The 21,564-nt window shown below is 46.5% G+C and overlaps 1 protein-coding gene and 1 long non-coding RNA gene across 5 annotated transcripts in view; one reads left to right on the top strand and one right to left on the bottom strand.

The window, feature by feature from the left end:
- Window positions 1–21,564, top strand: part of UPB1 (beta-ureidopropionase 1) — a 69,217-nt gene that overhangs the window by 40,702 nt on the left and 6,951 nt on the right. For 3 of the 4 annotated variants that reach the window (XM_045041956.1, XM_003994835.6, XM_019814709.3), the window contains exons 2-6: window positions 5,381–5,552; window positions 7,835–7,922; window positions 14,772–14,866; window positions 17,195–17,356; window positions 19,440–19,609. In XM_045041956.1, the coding sequence (XP_044897891.1) occupies window positions 5,490–5,552; window positions 7,835–7,922; window positions 14,772–14,866; window positions 17,195–17,356; window positions 19,440–19,609 (578 nt within the window). In that variant the 5' untranslated portion in view covers window positions 5,381–5,489. The remainder of the gene's footprint in view (window positions 1–5,380; window positions 5,553–7,834; window positions 7,923–14,771; window positions 14,867–17,194; window positions 17,357–19,439; window positions 19,610–21,564) is intronic. The other variant, XM_045041955.1, reaches the window with a different exon arrangement.
- Window positions 19,340–20,964, bottom strand: LOC123381306. The gene is made up of 2 exons (XR_006588151.1): window positions 20,673–20,964; window positions 19,340–19,782 (listed from the first exon to the last, which is right to left on the bottom strand). It is a non-coding gene; the product is annotated as an uncharacterized LOC123381306 (long non-coding RNA).

The following is a 21,564-nucleotide window of genomic DNA, read 5'->3' as shown; positions in this document are numbered from 1 at the left end:
GCATCACTAGGACCTTCTGAGATTAGTGCACTGCTGGACACTGTGTATACAAAGCTGGAAGATGCTTTCCCTTTCACTGTTGTTTCTCTTTGGTCCACTTTACTCAAAACAACCAGAAAATGTGCATCATATCTTGTTGGCTCCTTTGCTTAAAACTCTGTAAGGGTTTCCCATGGCTCTTAGAATGAAATCTAAACTTTGATCCCATACAGCTCCTGAGTTAATGTCCTTCCACTTTCTAGCCCATTGGTGGTCTCTCTGCCCCCACCCAGCCAGACCATGTGCTTCCTGACCTTGTGGCAGTGACCTTGAGGCAGGAACCTGATAGACTCACCTGAAACTCAAGGATGTTGATTGGATCAGTGGTTCCCAGCCACTGGCTCCAATGGAGTTGCGGGGGGGGGGGGGGGGGGCGGTGATGGGGGAGGGCAGATCTCACATCTAAGAGTGCTAGTGGATGGTAAAGGTAGAACAACTGCCTTTGGGGGTAGGAGTGGTAGAGAACTCAGTCAAAAAGGACTCTTCCTACCCAAAGAGGGATACCCAGGACTGGGTGAACTTCAAGGTCCCTCCTGAAATCATGCTGGACTACTACTTCCCTGTCACACCTGTCAAGGTGTGAAGCCTCTTAGAGTTAAGGCTCCCAGAGGTATCTTAATCAAGGGTCTCAGGATGGGAATAGGTTTGTTTTAAGGATGAGATAGGCATGTTCTTCTAGGAAAAGAAATGGAGAGAGCTTGTGGCGTCAGGGAGAGGTAAAGCACGAGAATCTTAGGAAAAGAGAAATAAGTGTCTCTTATAGGTGACTGGCTGGAGCACATTCTAGAGATTGGGATAAGGACTACCTTGAAAGAGGCATTTTCTATGGGAGGGATTATAATGGTAGCCGACGTCTATTGACCAACAACAGCTAGGCCTCATCCTGGGACTTGGCTTACAGTAACTGTTCACGAAGTGTTCTATTCCACTCAGCACTGAGCCCTTCCAGGCTTTGCCCCTAGGGTATAAACCTTTGTACTTGCTCAGTCCTTGCAGGTGGGTGGGATTTGGCTATGCACAGGATTGCGAACTAAAGATGGAAAATTATTAGTCATTTAAAAACTCTTCTTCCACTTAAACCCCTGCTCACTCCTCATAACCTGACTTGTTTCTGGTCACCTCTGTGAAGGCCTGGGTGGAGCCTGAGTCTTCAGCCCCTCCTCTGGACTTCCAACTGTGTTCCACACCTCACCTTCTCTCCCAGTTACTTGCTGTGTCAAACACAGAGACGATGCTTAGTGAATGTTTGCTAAGTGAATGGGCTTTTGCCTGGGCTAGCCAGATGAAATCCCCAAAGAACATGGACTCTCAATTTCAAGACAGCCAGAACCAAGAAGCATTTATTCATGTAACAAACATTTATTGTGTGTGGTTTTTTGTCTTGGGCACTAGGAGTACAAGGATAAGTAAACCATGGTTCCCGTCCTAGAGGGGCTTTCTGTCTTTTGATGGTTGCCCTACATTGTGAGAGAAAGATGCAAGCTGACCTGGAGAGAGTGTACGTGTGCAGGGTTAGAGGAGGGTTAGGAAGCCTTCTCAGGGGCATCATGCTTGCACTGTATCCTGAAGGAGATGGAGAAATTGGTTTGGAGACAGGAAGGGCTCAGGTACCCTTTGTCAAGGCCCAGACACCAGGGAACATGCTCATTTAGGGATTGCAGGTGTAGAATGTTGTGAAGAGAAGGCAAAAGTGACCATGGTGGACCCATGGGCTCTGTACACCCTGCTAAGGCAGCAGAACCTGTCCTAATGGTGGTGGGAGTCTTCAAAGAATTTGGAGGCAAGGATCATGCCAGTTTCTGGCTTGGACCCCCAGATGGCTGATTCATTCATCTGATGAGCAGCTTTGGGGAAGGCTGCTGAGTTGAATTGGGGGTGCTGTTTAGTTTTCTAGAGCTGCTGTAACAAATTACCACACACTGGTGGCATAAACCAAAAGAAATTTATTCTCACAGTCCTAAAGACCAGAAGTACAAAATCAAGGTGTCTGCAGTGCCACACTTCTCCAAACGCTGTGGGAGAGAATCCTTCCTTGCCTTATCCAGTGGCTTCTGACATCCCTTGGCTTGTGGCAGAATGACCCCAATCTCTGCCTCTGCCTTCACATGACTACCTCCTCTTCTCCCTGTGTCTCTCCTCTGGTCATCTCTTATAAGAATACCTGTCACTAGATTTAGGGCTCACCTGTATAATCCAGTATGATCTCAAGATCTTTAGTTATATCTGCAAATATCCTTTTTCCAAATAAGGTCTTATTCACAGGTTCTGGGTATTAGGATGTGGACATATCTTTTTTTTTTTTTTTTTTTTTTTTTGGCGGGGGAAGTCACAGTTTAACCCACTACAGGGACTGTGTAGAGGTGGTCCTCACAGGGGGCTCGGGACTGCCCTCATTCTAGGCCCAAGAGTGGGTACAGAGTGGGAGGGGCCCTGGGTGGGTTTCTGGAGAACCTGCTGTTAAAGGAATTAGAAGAAATGGCGACTTTGCATGATACTCCAGAGGTGAGGAAGCAGGATGGGGGGCCCTGAGGCAGGTATCAAGGACATTGAGCAGGATAGGGACAAAATGTCAGATAGTACAGGGAAGTGTAGAAGGATGAAGACAGGTGTTTGTCTCCTGTTGCTAAAGACAACCAGAAGGCTGGTGGCAGTTTGGAGTGGGGGAGTGGGCCCCAGGGAACAGGGGGCTGAGGAAGGTGTGGGAGGTGAGGGCTTCAGGGAAGGTCCCTATGAAGGGGAGGTGAGGAGAGCAAGTGAGGTAAGCAGAAGAACCTATGGAGAGTGTGCTTCCCTACTTTTTTTTTTTTCTCTCTGTTATTTATTTTTTAATGGGAGAGACTCAAATAGCTTTAATGATGGATGTGGTAGGTCTGTAGGAGCCAGGGCGAGGTGTCCAAGCTATGAATATTGCTAAGTAAAAAAGGCAAGTAAGTGGAAGAACAGAATACACAGAAGGACACCAATGTGGGTGTCATTTAGGACACACATTTAAGAAAATATTGGAAAGATACCTAAAACATTGTTAAGAGGGGTTGCCTCTGAGGTTTGGGACAGAAGCTTAATGGTGGGATGGAGAGGGGAACTCATTTTTCACTTGATACCTTCCTTTCCCACTGTTTGATTTTTTTTCCTCCCACAAGCATGTGTTTCTTTTGTAGCAAAGCTCTAGTTTAATTATTTAAAACACTGATGGTAAAAGAGCTATTAGTGGGGAAAGATGAAGTTCCAAAAGCCAGAGGTTGCAGAGGAGGCAGGAGCTGAGCTCCCTCAGGCCATGTCTGCCCTGACCCTGGGTTGGAGAGGTAGGAGCTGGGGGAGGGGCCCAGGAGGGTATGTTGGGGCTGAGCAGGAAGTGATGGGCTTTCCTCCTTGACGTTAGAGGTGAGCCCATGAGGGGCCTTAGTAGCAGGATAAGGGGTAGAAGGGCAGAAGATCGACTCTAGGGATCAAGGGAGGGTTTGGGGCAGCACGGAGCCTCTGTGAGGTTGTGGTTCATCTGGTCTCTGCCCCCACATGAGCCATAGCTGGTCTATGTCCCACCACCTCCCTGTGCCAAGCCTTTGGTGGGCACAGTGCTTGTTTATGGAATAGGGCTCAAGGGTCTGTTGGGTTCTCCAAGACTAAGCGAAGCAGGATGTGGTGATGGACCACCTGGATAACAGGAGGGTTGAGGTGACAAGACAACCGGTGAGTACTGAGAGGAGGCAGAGCCCTGAAGGTAACTCCATGTGAGGATAGAGTGGTGTGGTCTGCACCACCCCAAGCCTAAGAGAATGATTGTCCACAGGTTGCTGGAAGGGGTGTGTGTGGCAGCATTCAACATAGTGAGAAGGCAGGAAGGCTGCATATCACAGAATAACAGGGCTCATGGTGGTGAACAGATGGGGAGAGCCAACAGCTGTGGGCAGTGGATGAGGAAAGACAGAGGCTGAGGGATATCTGTCATCCAGGTGACAGCTACAGGTGGACTTGGAAAGGTGAGACAAGATCTCTTCCATCTGTTATCTTCCTGGGATGAGACCCAGACTGAGGATGGGCCTGACAAGATGTCTCCCAAAGGATGGTCCTGCTCCCCCCACCCATGGGCCTAAGAGGAAACAGACACACAGAGCCCTTCTTCTTCTCCTGTCCCCCATGATGACTTGTCCTGGGGCTGAGGTCTACAGGAGTCCTCTCCCTGAGGGCAAGGGGACTGTGTCTGAGGCAGTCACAGTAAGGGGAGGCACGGTGTGGGCACTGCTGCTATTTCTAACCTGCTAGCAAACGGAACTCTGACTAGTTGAAAAGCAGGCTGATTGTCAGGGGCGGAACCCAACTTGGAGCTGTCAGGGCCGTCACATGGAAACCGCCTGGCAGGGGGCGGCGGCAGGGGGCTTGGGCTGACAGGGCTGTGATTTTGAAAGAAACATCTTTAAAAAAGTGATTTAAAGTAGGAGAGAAATATTATTATTAGATAATGGCTGTCAGGTTATTTTTTGATGTGTTCTCTGAGTATTTCATAACCATCTCGCCCCTAGATGGTAAGGCCTTCCTGGCCAGAGGCCATGTCCCCTGCTCTTGTGGGTTTCACCTCAGTGCACAGCACCCAACCAGCATCAGGAGGTGTTTGCCGTTTGGCCAGTGGTCACTTAAGCTGGGAGATTTTATAAATAATCCACTTGCCTTTGTTAATAAACCACAAACCAGGGTGAGTGCCTGGGCCGTTGGTCTGGACACCTGGGCTTCACCAAGCCCACTCAGCACTCGGCATGGAATTGCCCCCAGTGGGAGCAGCAACAGGACAGGGCAGTGGGGCTCACTAGAGACTTGTAACCCTTAGTGGTGAATGGTCACAGGACCCTCCCTCATGCTATCAGTCTCCTAAGTCCTGTTCTCAACAGCCACTTTGTCTTATCACAGCCTGCACCAGGCTCAGCACAGCCCTCTGATTCTAGTCTACACACATTTTGGAAATCCATTACCTCTCCTCTTCTGTGCTGACTGCTGAAATCAATCCCCACCCTGAGGTCAGCAGCTCTAAAACATCAACCTCTTGACCAGTCATTCTGCAGCCCCCCTCCCTGTTCCCCTGCTTTCCCAGGCCAGAAGACTACGGCACCTCCCTGGTGAAGTCCATACTCAGCGTAGTATCCATTCTCCACCAGGCGGGGCCCTCCCTCCTCCTGGCCCCCACTCCAGCTTCCCACAAGTGGGCCCTTGCCCTGGGCTTCTCTCTGTGCCTTCCTGCCAAACATCCCTGCCTCCTCTCTACCAGATAGATGACTACTGGGGGGTTGGAGGTGAATTTAAATTCAGCAGACCTCATGCAAATTGTCTCCCTTCTACTTTCCTGTCCATTTAGGAAGCTCGATCTGCCCGGCAGGGCTTTTGAAGCCGCCTCTGAAGGGGACTTTGAGCTGCAAGGATATGCCTTTGAGGCAGCAAAGGAGCAACTGAGGCCACCTCGGACCATGCGTGTGGGACTTGTTCAGAACAGAACTCCCCTACCTGCCGATGCCCCTGTGGCAAAACAGGTGCAACCTCTTTTGACCATAAATACATAAACGGAGCTGTGGCTTGCTCTGTGTTTTGAACACGTCCACAGTCCCTGGGTCACTGCAGGTCCACTGCTCACTGCAGGTCTGTAGGCACCTCGAGTGTCACCTAGATGCTTCTGCCCTGCAGCCCCCCTTCCCTGCAGCCCACATCTCTGGCTCCTCTTTGTCTTCTGGCTCCTACCCTCTCTCTGCCTGCCCCTCCACGTCCTCTCCTGTGATTGATCTGTAGTCCCATTTATCAATTGAGAGGGTGTCCTTTTGTCTGCCTCACGCTCTTTCTCTGGAATTCTGCCTCTCGGTCTCTTGCCAGAAGGGTATGTGCTGGCACACACCAGTCAGGACCTGTCTGTCCATCTGCATGTTCCTCTGCCTTGATCCTGAGAGCAGGGACTCACTGAACCCAGATGTCTGTCAGCTGATGGTCTCAGGGTGACGGGAATATGATACGCAATTCCTTATGACCTTACAGTTAATATAAATGTGACGGCATCTTGTATGTCCCTAAAGAAACGTGTTATCACAGACGCAGGCGATTTGTTGTATATACTTCTTCACAGCATTTCTCTAGCTGTTGAAACTTTTAAGAGTTTCTCTGCAGAGGTTTCCTGGGGATACAGCATGCCTCAGAACTCCTAGGGATTCTCAAGAAAAGGCCAGGGGCGCCTGGGTGGCTCAGTCGGTTAAGCGTCCAACTTCAGCTCAGGTCACAATCTCACGGTCTGTGAGTTCGAGCCCCGCGTCGGGCTCTGGGCTGATGGCTCAGAGCCTGGAGCCTGCTTCGGATTCTGTGTCTCCCTCTCTCTCTGCCCCTCCCCCATTCATGCTCTGTCTCTCTCTGTCTCAAAAATAAATAAACGTTAAAAAAAGATTAAAAAAAAAAAAAGAAAAGGCCATTTGGATTCCAGGTCGGGTTCTGCATCATCTTTCACTCTGGTCCTTCCGTTTTTATTGAATTTAAAGATTTCTGGTTCCCTGTTCACTTTTTGTCTCTGGGTTAGCTGACTGTGAATGTGTTTCCTCAGCCATCCCAGATTGGCAGGGCCAGGGTCACTGTTCTCCCCCACAGCTCCTTGGAGCACACTTTGCACACTGTCAGCACCTAGCAAATATCCGCGGAGCCTTGGTGTGCAGTCTCACAGGAGAGACCATCATAAAGAGTAGGTGCTCTCTGGTTTTCAACCTGGTTCTTCTGGTCTCTCTTGAACAAACACTTCCAGACATCTCCTGGGGGCCAGGCATTGTGCTGAGGACACCAAGAAGATGGAGACACTTTCCTCCTGCCCCTGAGGAGCCCATGGGGTGAGGGGAGTGACAGACAGTGGAGGAACACAACAGCATAGCAGGAACAGCGCCACCAAAGGGACCTACCAGGGAGTGCTGAGGCACCTCTTGATGCTCAGCCCTCTGCTGGGAGAGTCACTTCTCTGTGGGTGACACATGACATGAATAACACATCCCAGGAAGATTGGGTGGAGTGGGGAAGTGCATTCTTGATGGAGGACACAGCTGGGAAATGGGATCCATTCATTTGATGACAAGATGCACACAGGAAAACGAAAATGGCAGGACAAGGCATGCCGGAAGGCTCAAGTGCAGGGTGGTAGGAAGTGGATTGTGTCCTAAGGCAGAAGGAGCAGTTAGCCCAGGGGAGGGCCAAGGTGTGCAGTGGGTGTGGGCCCCTCTTGCAGTAAGTAGCAAACAAGCTTATGCACTCCTGTGAGCAACTCCTTAGGGCAGCAGGTATTCTCCCCATTCTCCAGGTAAAGAAACTGAGGCTCTGAAAGGCAGCATTAAGTGTGTGGAACCCTAGAGCCTCTGTACCTCCACCTTTTCCTGCAGATTTTGGACTTGATGAGACTAGGATATATCAGAACCTCCCCACCCTACTTGTCCTCTTGCAGCTGCCTAGGTTGGGGGTTGTTCCACGTGTGTGAGGATGAGTTCTAAAAATGGTCTCAACCAGGGGCACCTGGCTCAGGGGGTTAAGTGTCCAACTTTGGCTCTGTTCACGATCTCATGTTTGTGAGTTCAAGCCCCACATCAGGTTCCGTGCTGACAGCATGGACCCTACTTGGGATTCTCTCTCTCTCTCTCTCTCTCTCTCTCTCTCTCTCTCTCTCTCTCTCTCGCTGTCTCTGCCCCTCCCCTACTTGTGTGGCACACTGTCTCTCTCAAAATAAATGAATAAACTTGGGGGAAAAAAAGATCTCAACCAATAAAAGGAAATGGGTTCTAATCCTTGCTTTTTGGATTGCCAGGTCACTGCCCTTCACAGACGCATAGAAGCCATCGCAGAGGTGGCTGCAATGTGTGGAGTGAACATCATCTGTTTCCAGGAAGCATGGAGTAAGTCTGTCTTGGGGTGCTTTCTCTGCTGCCTTCAGACAATAGTGTATTATCTCCATGTCACCAAGAGGACTTCTTGATTTTTGAAAATCTCTTCTGATCTACGGAAAGATTATTTCGTCAACAATACCAGAAAGGCAGAAATCCTGGCCTCCCTCCCTCTCATGCACCCCAGTCTGTTGTCTGGTTCTGCCACTTCTTCCTCCCAAATTGTTTGGAACCCATTAAGCTGTTCCTCCCTACCTTCTTTTTTTTTTCTTCTTAACATTTTTTAAAATTTATTTTTGAGAGACAGAGACAGAGCATGAGTGGGGGAGGGGCAGAGAGAGAGGGAGACACAGAAACTGAAGCAGGCTCCAGGCTCTGAGCTGTCAGCACAGAGCCCAGAGCGGGGCTCGAACCCACAAGCCATGAGATCATGACCTGAGCCAAAGTTGGACGCTTAACCGACTGAATCACCCAGGCGTCCCCTCCCTTTTTTTAAGTTTATTAATTTATTTGGAAAGAGAGAGAGCAACAAGCAGGGGAAGGGCAGAGAGAGAGAGGGGGAGAGAGAGAATCCCAAGCAGGGTCCGTGCTGTCAGTGTGGAGCCAGATTCAGGGCTCAATCCCTTGAACTGTGAGATTATGACCTGAGCTGAAATCGAGAATTTGACATTTAACTGACGAGCCACCCAGGTGCCCCCTCCCCACTTTCTCACCAGTGCCCTGGTCTGAGGAGTCATCAGCTCACACCTTGGCTTCGATAATTGCCTCTAACTCATCCACTGTGCTCTCCACTTGGGCCCCTTCTAACTGGCTCTTGACCCATTCTAGGAAAGATCTCTACAAAACTCAACTCTATACCACTTAGTCTGTTCCTTCCCCCATCTCTGTGACCCCATCTCTGCTGGGCTCTGCTCTCACCTCCCTGATCCTTCATTCCCCTCTCCCTCCACCCAGACCACTGTAGCAGCTGCTCCCTCTGCCTGGCCTTTGTCTCCCTCTCCCTCCCCTTGCCTTTTAGACCCTATCCAACCTTCACATAGAAGCTCAGAGCCCACCTCCCTATCTAATATTACATCCAGGTTATATACTCCTGGTACCATGTACCTTTATTTTTTCTTTATCAAAGTTACACATGCTTATAATTGGGAGTCAAATGGTCTACAAGTTTGTTACCAAAAAACAGCTGTCTTCCTCCCTAGAGGCAACCACTTTCTACTCTTAGCTGGTTCTTTAGGAATCTACCTCTGTGTTTGTGCTTCTTGATTTTTCAGTTTCGCACCATCTATTAACTTCCCACTGTGGAAGAAGACAGCATTAGTTCCTCACCTCCTCTGCCCGCTCTGTTCACACATACCCTTCCTATCCTCCATCCATTCTCTGCAAGCCATTTTCTAGACTTAGATTTCTTTCTCCGAATAACTTTCTGTTTTCCCCAGAATTTACATTGTTTTCTGCACACCTACCCCAAATTCTACCCCAGGCTTTCTTCCAGCTTCCTGAATCTGCTCAAAAGCTTTAGACACGTGAAGCTGCCTGTCGGTTCCACCTCCTCCTTTTTTTTTTTTTTTTAATTTTAAGTTTTTATTTTAAGTCCAGTTAGTTAACATACAGTGTTAGGTTAGTTTCTGGTGTAAAATATAGTGATTCAGCAGTTTCCATACATCACCCGGTGCTCATCACGACAAGTGCGCTCCTTAATCCCCATCACCTATTTCACTCCATGTCCCCACCCTGGTTCCATCACCTTGAAGGAACATATCCCCAGAGCCTTCTGGCTGCGCTAGTCTGATTTAGCTGGCTGCACAGCTGTCCTTCTGGTGATTTCCCTTCACCATCATGCTGGGGGGTTCCTTTGTCTTGATCTTGTGCTCTCCTATACCACATCTTCCTCTTTCTTGCTTTGCTCCCTCTTTTTGGTTGAGTAGTTTTCTGAGAAAGAACAGGAAGGAGGTAACCGTTTGGAGATCTTGCATATCTGAAAATATGTTCCTCCTACAACTTGCTTGATAGTTTGGTTGGGTGTTGAATTCTGGGTTAGAAATACTTTTCCTTCAGAAGTTTGGACACATTGATCCATTGTCTTCTGATTTCGGGTGTTGTTGACTAGTCTAAAGCCATTTTGACTTATGACCCATTGCATTTAATCTTTATTTTTTAATTATTTTTATTTATTATTATTATTAATTATTAATTAATATAATTATTATATATTATATATAATTATATAATTTATATAATTAATAATTATCATTAACTATTATTAATTATTTTTCTCTAGAAGTTGTAGGATATTCTCTAGTACTTTGAAGTTTCATAATGATATGCCATTATGTGAATCTATTTTTTAATTTTTTAATGTTTTTATTATTTACTTATTTTGAGAGAGAGAGAGCACATAAGAAGGGGAGAGGCAGAAAGAGAGGAAGAGAGAGAATCCCAAGCAGTCTCCACACTGTCAGCCAGAGCCCAAGGTAGAGCTCAATCTCACAAACCGTGAGATTGTGACCTGAGCCAAAAATCAAGAGTTGGATGGATGTTTAACTGAGCCACCCAGGTGCTACTGTGTGTACCTATTTTAATCCATTATTTTAGGAACTCAGTGGGATATTTCAGGCTAGAAATTTGGGTCCTTCAGATCTATTGTTCATTAGTGATTTTCTCCCTTTTTTCTTTCCTCTCCTGATACTCCTACTATTAGGATGTTGCAACTCTGGACTAGATCCATAATTTTCTTAAGTATTTCCTCCTGTTTTTCATCTTTGTCTTTTTGCTCAGTTTTCTGGTAGATTTTATCTGTCATTCAGCCTTTTATATGGTCTTTTGTTTCCCCTGTCATATTTTGAATTTCAAGAGTTCTTTTGGTCTGAAAGTTCCTGTTTTATGACATCCTGTTCTTATTTTATAATTACAATACTTTCTCTTATCTTTGACAATATTAGGTAGCATTTTTTTCTCCTTGCCAGTTTCCTACTTCAGATTGGTCTTTCTTCCCCCCTGATTGTGTGTATTTTAAGAATTGAGGGTTAAAAAGCTGATTGCAAGCTCTGAGTCTGTGGGAAGGGCTCCTCTCCCACTGAGCTTCATGATAGGATGACTTGGTTTAGCCGTTTGTTAGGTAATCCCTCATAGTAGTATCTTTGGGTCATTCTTTTTCAGGCTGGTCAGAGTCCCCGGAGAATATTCTTCTTATCTCCTGCCAAGAAGAGAAAGAGGATAGGGGTCCAGTGTGCTGATGTTTACTGAATCCCTCTGTTTTTGACACTCTACTCATCTGCATCTGTCCTGACTTCCCCACGGCCAGAGGCCTTCTGTTTACCTCCGAGAGTGAACCTCTAGCCCTCTGCTGGGGTGGGAGGGACACCTGCCGGCCTCGTGCAGTAGGAGGGATCTGGGCTTCTGCCTGCTTCTTAAGCAGACTTTTGACCAATTTTTGTTTGCCATTTCCCCTCCCTGCTTCCCCACCTTCAGAGCCACGTGGTATCTCTGACTCCTGAACTTTGCAGGGGTATGGGGTGGAGAGTAGGGTGTTTCCCATCCTCCTCTACTGCTGGGAGCCTGAATTTTCTAGGTCTACCACGGTATCTACCCTCATCCCTCGGCTCGCCAGCCTCCAGTGTTTTGTTGCTCTAGTCCTTCTCTCAGTGCTTCATCCCTGTGGGTTTATACATTTGCATAAATATCCCTTTCTTGTCATTTGGTGGGGCTGCAGGAAAGAGCGAAGGTGTGCATCCAGTCTGCCATCTGTACCCCAAACTTCATCTCGTTTTTCATGTTCCTCATTACTTATACTTTCACTCATTGGTACAGCACTTTTGATTTGTCTCACTCTTCCATTAGACCATAAGCTCCATGAAGTCGTTGTCTGGGTGGTGCTTATTTATTTTTCCCATTCCAATCCCCACCCCTATTTTTTTAATGTTGAAAATATTTCATTGTGGTAAAATATATACATAACATAATATTGATCACTTTACCCATCGGTAAGTGTACAACTGTGACATTAAATACATTCACAAAGTCGTATAACCATCACCACTATCTACACCCAAAACTTTTTCAATATCTCCAACAAAAACTCTGTACTCATTTAATAATGCCACTCAATCCCGTACCTCTGATAACCTCTGTTCTAACTTTCTGTCTCTGTGAATTTGATTACTCTAGGGACCTCATGTAAGTATGTGCTTTTGTGATTGGCTTATTTCACCTAGTATAATATTTTCAAGGTCCATCCGTGTTGTAGCATGTGTCAGAATGTCCTGCCTTTTTATTACCATGTAATATTCCACTGCATGGATAGACCACATTTCGTTTGTCTATTCCCCCACCTCTGTTTTATCTTTAATGAACAATCCCTGCCACATGATAGACACTAAAAATGTTCACTGGATGGTTTAACCACCTTCTTCCCTTTTTTGGATCTGGAAAGCTCCCACTCATCCATCCAGGCATAGCACAGACACCCCCTTCTTTGGGGGACCCTGGAAGCTCCCCTACATAGAACTGGGCACTCTGTGTTATCGTGCAGCCACACAAGGTTATAATTCAGTCCCCTCATCTGGGCTGGCAGCTCCTGAGGGCAAGGCCGGGTCTAAATTTGGAGTGTTAGTTCAATAAATGGGGAACCCTCTTCCCCTCTGATTTGAAAGCTGCAGTTGAACTTTGCAGCCCGCCTCCCCCAACCTCCATTCCACATGCTTCTTTGAGAGTTTGTTTACAGTGGTTGTGTAAACAGGAAAAGGGGCCATTAAAATGGAAATGGGGAAATTTGGAGAGCTTAGCAACCTGAAATGAAATCAGAAAGGGAGGTTTTATTCTCTTGGGGTATTTGAATCTCTCCTAATGTGCTGAAAGCTGAGAATAAATGGTCATTAAGGACCTTTTTTGTCATTAACAGCTTTTTGGTTGGCTTCCTTAAAATAGTTTATTCCCTCTTTCCTGAAGTCAAGCCTGGAGTGTCTTGAGTCTGGTGCCAAGGCCCCTGGGGCTGTTGCTGGCAGAACCCAGGTGGCCGAGACAGTGGTGATGCCACTGGTAGCCTCTTCACACTGGCACCATTTTAGGACCAGCCATCCTGTGACTTAAAGGAATTGGGAAGCTAATGCTTCTTTCTATTCCTTCTCTGCAAAGCAGAGATCTCCCCTGCTTTGCAAGGATATGAGGACCAGCTGCCTATTACTGGGCTCATGGTCCACATTTAAGAAAGTTTGGCTACAATTAGTAGCCCCAAACAGACCACACGCCCCATGCCGTGACCACTTAAGGCACTGGCCATTCACATCACACAGTTCAGAGCAATGGGAACAATAGCAAACGTCTGGAAACTTCCTTTAGACTAATCCCCCTGAAAGAAATGGACCTGGCTTATTGGAAGAAGGAAGGTCTAAAGAGTACATGGAATTGGTTCAAACAAAGAATTCAATACTCTAAAACAAGAAGAAAAAGACAAAACGTCCCACTAGGAAATGGGCAAAGGGTAGGAACAAGGTTGCCTGAAGGATGAACCCAGAAAGGCCAGTGACCATGTGGCCAGGGGCTCCACCTCGCTGGTGATAAGAGAAATGCGTATTTTTAATCATGGTGCTATACCAGTTTACACCATCAGACTGGTGGACACTAAAGAGTATGGCTGAGGTTATGAGCAATGGAACACACATAGCCTGAAATCCCTGTGCCCGTCCCCACTGCAGCCCTTGCCCTCCCCCACAAAGGCAAATATCATTTTGAACATGGTACGTGTAGTGTTCTGTGTATTGTTATTACCTATATAGGTACCTGCTGTTCGAAAAATAAAAGGCACACAAAAATCAGTTTATGAATTTAATGAAATTTCTTATTTAATTAACCCCCTTGTGGCATCTAGCCAGAGAACATGGGAATAATGCATTTATCCTAGGGGAACATTTAGCCTATCATCCAGCAGTTCCCAGACTTCTTACAGGGTCATTAAGCAAGTGGCTTTTCTTGGTCCTGAAGAAGTGTCTCTATCCCCATGAGGAGGAATGTTTCTGTAACGTGCTCAGGGTCCCAGTGCTATCCTCAGTGGCCCTCTGATAGTTTCCCCAGGGAGTCTTGGCTGTGCTTCTACCAACCCAGAGATTGGCCAGCAGTTCAGAATCTTCAGTAAAATATACACAAGATCAACTTTACCACTTTAACCATTTTTATACAGTCCAGTGGCATTAAGCACATTCACACTGTTGTACAGCCATCCCCACCATCCATCTCCAGAACTTTGTCATCTTCCCAAACTGAAAGTTGGTCCTCCCTGCCCAGCCCCTGGCAACCACCCATTCTAATTTCTGTCTCTATGAATCCAGCTGTCCCAGTCCCCCCATATAGGTGGAATCATATAGCCTCTGTCCTTTTATGACTGATTTCCCTTAGCATAATGTCTTCAAGGCTCACCCATATTATAGCATGTGTCAGAATTTCCTGTTTTTTTCAGGTGAAGTAACATTCCTTTATATGGATATACACCAGTTTGGTTTATCCATTCATCCATCACTGGATACTTGGGTTACTTGCATCTTTCAGTGGTTGTGAATAGTGCTGCTATGAAATGGGTTTGCAGATATCTATCTGTTCAAGTCCCTGAATTGTTTTCTTCCCTAGATTCTATTGTTTTTAAGACTGTCATAAAGAAAATGTAGCCCAGCCCTTTGTGTTGTTATGAAACCTAGAAGGGTCAGGGTCAGGGTCTGCCTGGGGCCCATATTCAGGGACAGGACTCAGAAGCCAGGCTGAGACAACTGAAGCCTTGTTATCTTGTGGAGAGCCTCAGCTGCTGGTCTCGAGCGAGGAGCTCCCCATCAAAGGCCATGAGCTTTAGATATGATTCTGACTTTGTCCTCTTCACAGCTATGCCCTTTGCTTTCTGTACGAGAGAGAAGCTCCCTTGGACGGAATTTGCTGAGTCAGCAGAGGATGGACCCACCACCAGATTCTGTCAGAAGGTAGAACATTAACTGCTCCTCTGACAGCAGCTGCCAAACACATGCAGGTCACAGAGCACAACCACAGCTGCTGGGTGTGGCACTTTACCATGGAAAACACACCATTTGGTGCTTGTTTTGCCAGATAAGATTAGATAAGACTATTTGCTGCCCTTTTGTTAGTGTACTTTCACTTAAAATCATAGAAATTCAGAGCCAGAAGGGCCCTTAATGGCTTTTTTAGGTGATGGAGCCACAGCCCAGGGAGGGGTGACTTCCCACGATAGGTTCTATAGGCAGCAAGTGGCAGAGGTGGCCCTCAGGGACCAGAGATGAGGTCAAGTCCTTGTCCCAACCTCTGCTACTGACCATGCTATTTGCCTGCGTTATGGAAGCTTCTCTGTACGGCCTGTCTCATCAGTACAGAGAGTGGTCTTCATTTGTCTTTATTAAAACCTTATAATGTTGTATGACCCCAGTGATATGAAATGTCCAGAATAGGCAAATGAATAGGGGCAGAAAGCACATTAGTGGTTGCCAGGGGCTGGGCGGGGAGAGGGGATGGGTAGTGACTACTAATGGGGTTTTCATTTGGGGGTGATGAAAATGTTCTAAAATTAGATTGTGGTGATGGTTGCACAACTCCGTGGATGTACCGAAAACCACCCAACAGCATACTTTAAAAAGACTAATTTTATACCATGTGAATACTACCCTAATAAAGCAGTTATCACACACACACACACACACACACACACACACACAACCCCTAACACCAAAGAGGTTACGAATGATGGCATCCTTATTCTCATCTTGAACAAAGCAGTTTTTTCACTTCTCCATGTCCCATTCAGATTTTATATATATATATAGGGGATTTTTTGAGCAGCACTGTAATCATAAGTGATTCTATCAAAATTGGGTTGCAATTCCAAACATCAGTATTTTCACACTACTGGAAAAAATCTGTCATCCACCAGGTTGTTGATTCTGTGCTATGGATGAAAGAGGAGGGGACTGGTTAAGTGGTGACTGTAGATGACACGCTTGAACCAGGGCCAGAGGAAGAGGAAAGGGGGAGTGGGGATGAGAGCTGGTGCCAGGGACACCTGTCTGCAAGAGGGTCCCAAGACCCACAGACGCCCTTCCGTAGCTCAGAGCAGCACCTCTGCCCACTGTGCCTTTCCTCTCTCTGTCATTAAAGCCAGAGATAGTGACAGGCTGGTTAGAGTTGAGGACAAATGACCATCTGGGGCTGCTCATCATAATTGTCACCAGGTCCTGATGTTCTTACTTGAGACAAAAGGAATTCACTATCAAAGAGTTTGGTTTGGTTTGACTTGGTTGGTTATAGATGAGAAGTATGATGAATATTCTTTTTTTTTATTGTGGTAAACAACACATAAAATATACTATCTTAGCCATTTTTAAGTATAGTTCAGTGGTGGTAAATACATTCACATTGTATGTAATGTGAAACAGATTTCCAGAACTTTTTCATCTTGTAAATCTGAAACTCTGTACCCATCAAACAACTCTTCATTCACCCCCAGCTCCTGGAAACCAACATTCTACTTGCTGTTTCTATGAATTTGACTACTTTAGATACCTCATGGAAGTGGACTCGTTCAGAATTTGTCTTTTTGTGACTGGCTTATTTCACGTAGCATAATGTCTTGAAGGCTCATCCGTGTCAAGGATGACATCAATGTCATTCATGTGATGATAGGATTTCCTTCCTTTTTAAGGCTGAATAATATTCCACCCTATGGACATAGCACATTTTTAGAAAGATTTTATTTTTGAGTAATGTCTACCCAGGGTGGGGCTTGAACTCACAACCCTGAGATAAAGAGTCACATGCTCTACTGACTGAGCCAGCCAGACACCCCAGATATACCACATTTTATTTATCCATTCATCCATCAGTGGAGTCTTGGGTTGCTTCCACTTTTTGGCTCTTATGAATAGTACTGCTATAACCATTGGTGCGCAAATATCTCTTCAAGACCCTACTTTCCATTCTTTCAGATATGTAACCAGAAGTGGGACCTCTAGATCATATAGTAGTTCTATTTTTAATTTTTTGAAAAATTACCATACTAGTTTCCACAGCTGCTGCATCATTTTACATTTCCACCAACAGTGCACAAGGACGATGATTATTCTTATTTAGCTAATAAGCTTGGGCATCAGGACAACACTGACATTCTTCCAAAGAACAAATAAAAATGATAGATAGCTCTGAACCAAATCTAATTATTTAGTAGGATCATTTAATTCTTCAATAAAAACAACTATGACAGTTGATTTAAAAGTAGGACTCTGCTATATTCATCATTCTTCCAGCTGGCAAAGAAGCATGACATGGTGGTGGTATCCCCCATCCTGGAACGAGACAGAGAGCATGGGGACATTTTGTGGAACACAGCTGTGGTGATCTCCAATTCTGGAGCTGTCCTGGGAAAGACCAGGAAAAATCACATCCCCAGAGTGGGTGACTTCAATGAGGTGAGCCAGCTTAGCCTTTGTGGATCTTTCTGTGAGCAAAACTCTGTGTTGGATCATGTCATGTCACACAGTGCTGGAACACTGTGTGGCTGCAGTGCTCTGGGGTGTGCCGCCATTGTCCTGCATCACATGGGCGATAGGATTCTGGTGGGAGTCCTGGGTGAGTCCCAAACACCAAGCACAGAGGGGTATTTCTTTTTCTAATATAACCTGATGTGGCTTTCTGAAACTTGTCTTTGAGGTAAGTAATATATTGATTAAAACGAAAATAAGTCATGCACAAATGTGAAATGATTCCTCAGCCCCTTTCAGGCTCTGAGCTCCTTATCCATCATAGGCTAGCCCTTGCTTGGGAGGTAGGGGGTCCTTGTCTGTAAGTCACATGAGGTCTTAGCCATGTCAATGTGTGGGATGGCAGTAGGTTAATGTGTGTGTCTGTGCACAGGGGTATTAGGTAGAGCTTTGTGCCCATGATCAAGGTATAAATCAGGGGAGCTATTTTGATGAGTTAATGCCAATTCACGGGTGGATTAGATGAAGAGGGGTGGACGTTTGAAGGAGGGAAGTAAACTCCAGCTAATACCTAAGATATGAAACCTGAACTTGATCTGCGATGAATACAGTTGTTCAGAATGCAATCTCCCCAGTCCTTTGCTGCCCTCCCTGATTGCGGGAGTTCCAGCCACACTCAGACTGGTCAGGAGGACAAAGAAGGATCTATAGAGGGAGATGACATTTCCTAGGGAGAAAGAAAAACCGAGTGTTTCTCGGTAACAGCTGGAGGTGCGGGTGGGAAGACGTGCTCATCACCTGTTTACCCTGGGATTAATCTTTAGCTCCCAGCAGATAGTGAAGGGCTTGTCTCAACACACCAGGATCTACTCCAGTGTCCACCACATGTGCACATCCTGGTTGCTGCCTGACCCTGACAAATTTTGAGATTAATGGGAGGAGGCAAAATGTTCTGGAATCATATCTGTTTGGGACCCTGACTAGTCCTCTAGCCCCCACTCAGTGCCATCCATGAAAATGTCCCAGGGCCGGCACCCCAAGGGGGCAGAGAGGCCAGCTGGGCAAGTCACATGCCCCCTGAGGCCATGGTGGTTTTCCCCTAGCAGGTGACGGTTGCTCTGGATGAGCTTCCAGTCCCTTCTGCTCTGACATTCTTTATAGGAACATGTGGTTGGTGAAGACATTGACTAACTCATGTTAACATCGGCCAAACTTTAGCCTTTAGTTGTACCACGATTGAAACCTAACTAAAGTTTATCCTTAAAATACTGTGGGAAGTTGCTTTGGGGATTTTTCTGACATGCCACAAAAGAAATTGTGGGTAAATGCTTAAGCCACGGTGATTTCCCAGTTGTTGGCTTGTAGTTATTGTGTCTGGTTTCTTCAATTAAAAAAAAAATTTTTTTTAAACATTTATTCATTTTTTGAGAGACAGAGAGAGAGAGAGAGACAGATTATGAGCAAGGGAGGGACAGAGAGAGTCAGCTGCTTAACCAACTGAGCCACCCAGGAGCCCCTCTTCGATTAAAAAACATTTTTTTAGGGGCGCCTGGGTGGCGCAGTCGGTTAAGCGTCCGACTTCAGCCAGGTCACGATCTCACGGTCCGTGAGTTCGAGCCCCGCGTCGGGCTCTGGGCTGATGGCTCAGAGCCTGGAGCCTGTTTCTGATTCTGTGTCTCCCTCTCTCTCTGCCCCTCCCCCGTTCATGCTCTGTCTCTCTCTGTCCCTAAAATAAATAAACGTTGAAAAAAAAATTTAAAAAAAAACACAACATTTTTTTAATGTTTATTAATTTTTGAGAGAGAGAGTGTGTGTGTAAGCAGGGAAGGGGCAGAGAAAGAGGAAGACACAGAATCTGAAGCAGGCTCCAGGCTCTGAGCTATCAGCACAGAACCTGACACGGGGCTCAAACCCACGGACCATGAAATCATGACCTGAGCTAAAGTCAGACATGAGTCACAGCCAAGACTGTTACTTTTAGAGAACTGGAATATTTTATTTTTTCCGTCAAGTCTAAGGAAAGAGAAATCGTACAGCCCAGAGGTTTTCACATATGGCCCTTGTTTTTCAGTCAACTTACTACATGGAGGGAAACCTCGGACACCCCGTGTTCCAGACTCAGTTCGGGAGGATTGCGGTGAACATTTGCTATGGGCGGCACCACCCTCTCAACTGGCTCATGTACAGCATCAACGGGGCTGAGATCATCTTCAACCCCTCAGCCACCATCGGAGCACTCAGGTCTCTCAGCTTGCAGGATCTGGGAGGGTTCTTGGGACCTAGCGATCTTAGACCCACCGCCAGGCTGCAGGGTTCCGAGATGGGTTTAGTAAACTGTCGTGCGCAGCTGCGGCCACCAGGTTGTCTTACAAATCTGAGTATGGGATTGTGTGTTGTGTATTTACCCAACTTTTCTGTGGGAAAAAAATTACTCAACGTCAATTAAAATTCCCCCTAAAGAGCTGCTTTGCTGTAAAATACTATTCTCTGCTATTATTCTGAACACTGAGATGGTAATAATTCCCCTCCATCCTATAATTGTCAGGATTCCAAAAAGCTCCTCTTCTAAAGTACCCAGAGCATAGTAGGTGCCTGGCCAGCATAAGCTCCCTTCCCTGTCATGGCCCCTGCTAGGGGGACTGAGGATACCTAAGAGTCTTATCTGCAACATCCAGCACATGGAAGTCAGACATCTGGATGAGAGAAGGAGCAAATGAGAGACTAAAAGCTGTGAGGGTCCTTAAGAGATCAGTTAAGTGACTCTGAAACTTGGTTTTAACCAGCAAAGGGTTTTTCTTGTAACACCAACACGTGTTTAGGTGTCAGCCTAATCCTGAAACAGATAAATCTATTCTGATCAAGGCTGTGGGTGGGCCCCGGCAGCCCTTGGGTTCCTGTGCAAGACCCCTGGGGCTCACTTAATAATGGCGGGCAAGCTAAGATGACCCGGCATGACTGCACTTCCTCTGCTTGTCTCTTCCCCAACGGCTGAGTATTTGGGTGGTTTCTAGTTTTGCATCATTAACAAGTACCAGAACTCTAGGAATTTATGTGCAATTATCTTTCTCCCCAACTCACTTCCTCCAAAGCAGGATTCCTGGAGCAGGAGGTGCTGGCCTTCACTCTGTGTTGTACTGGTTGCCAGTGCCCTAGCAGTGGGCCCCTGGGGGACCCATGGGGAGTGGTTGGGGCAGTTCTGGTGGGCAGCTTTGAGTTCCCTGATGGCCTATCCCTGTCACTCTTCTCTCTTGACTAAATTTTAGTCAAATTTCTTCTGAAGGTCAGAATGTGATATTTACTTTACCTTTTCTTTTGAGCATGGTGCTCTCTTCTCAAGAGCGACATCCTTACAGCATTCCAGTTTCCACAGCAGCCCCCTCAGTGAGGCAGAGCACAAACCTAGCTGGCTCCCTCAAGTCAACTGCCCCATCCATGCACCTGAAGTTTCTCTCTGTGTCCAGGAGGGGTGCTGTTGGTCAGAAGAGAAAAATTTTGGACATCCCCTGAAGAATCTCCCTGGGGCCTCATGGCAGCTTAGTTACTATGACAGAGTCCAAGGCAGTTGTGACATAGGGTAAACTACTGGTCATCCAGCATCCAGACCTGGGCAGAACCTCTGGGCCACCCCCCTGGAGCAGCCCCCTCCTGTTGGCCATGTGTAAGACATTCAGCAAGCATCATCTACCTGCAAGGGTCCCTTGAGGAACCTGAAGCCAATTCGCTGAGCATCAGTGCCTATACCGGCTCTTGGGCCAGGGCAGGCAAAGCTGTGGCCTCAGACTCGGATGGCCAGCTCCCTGACCTTACTCTGTTGAGCTTTTATTATCCCCAATTAAGCAAACAGAAGCACCCCAATGTAATATGCACATAACTATTTATGTCTCCAGCAGTCTATTAGACTTATTAAAAATTATTGATTTTCCTTCCTCAACCAACAGTCATCCAACTCATGCCTTTCAAGGGTATGGTGAGGCTGACAGTTAAAACGGTAACACGTCCTTTGGAAAGCGGTATGTTTCATGAGCTCCTAAAATGTTCACACCCTTGACCAGATAATACGCCTAGAACTTTACCTGACAGAGTATCTAAAGGAGGAGGAAAAGGCTGAAGCCAGAGGTGAGAGAAATGTCAGACTTAGGTAAATTTCGGCCCATCTCTTCCTTGTTATTGCACAGTCACTAAAAAGTCATTATGAA

This window comes from Felis catus, chromosome D3 (assembly GCF_018350175.1).
Source record: "Felis catus isolate Fca126 chromosome D3, F.catus_Fca126_mat1.0, whole genome shotgun sequence".
Lineage (NCBI taxonomy): Eukaryota > Metazoa > Chordata > Mammalia > Carnivora > Felidae > Felis > Felis catus.
The sequence above is the reverse complement of the archived record's forward strand: the minus strand, read 5'-3'. Positions and strand labels throughout refer to the sequence as shown.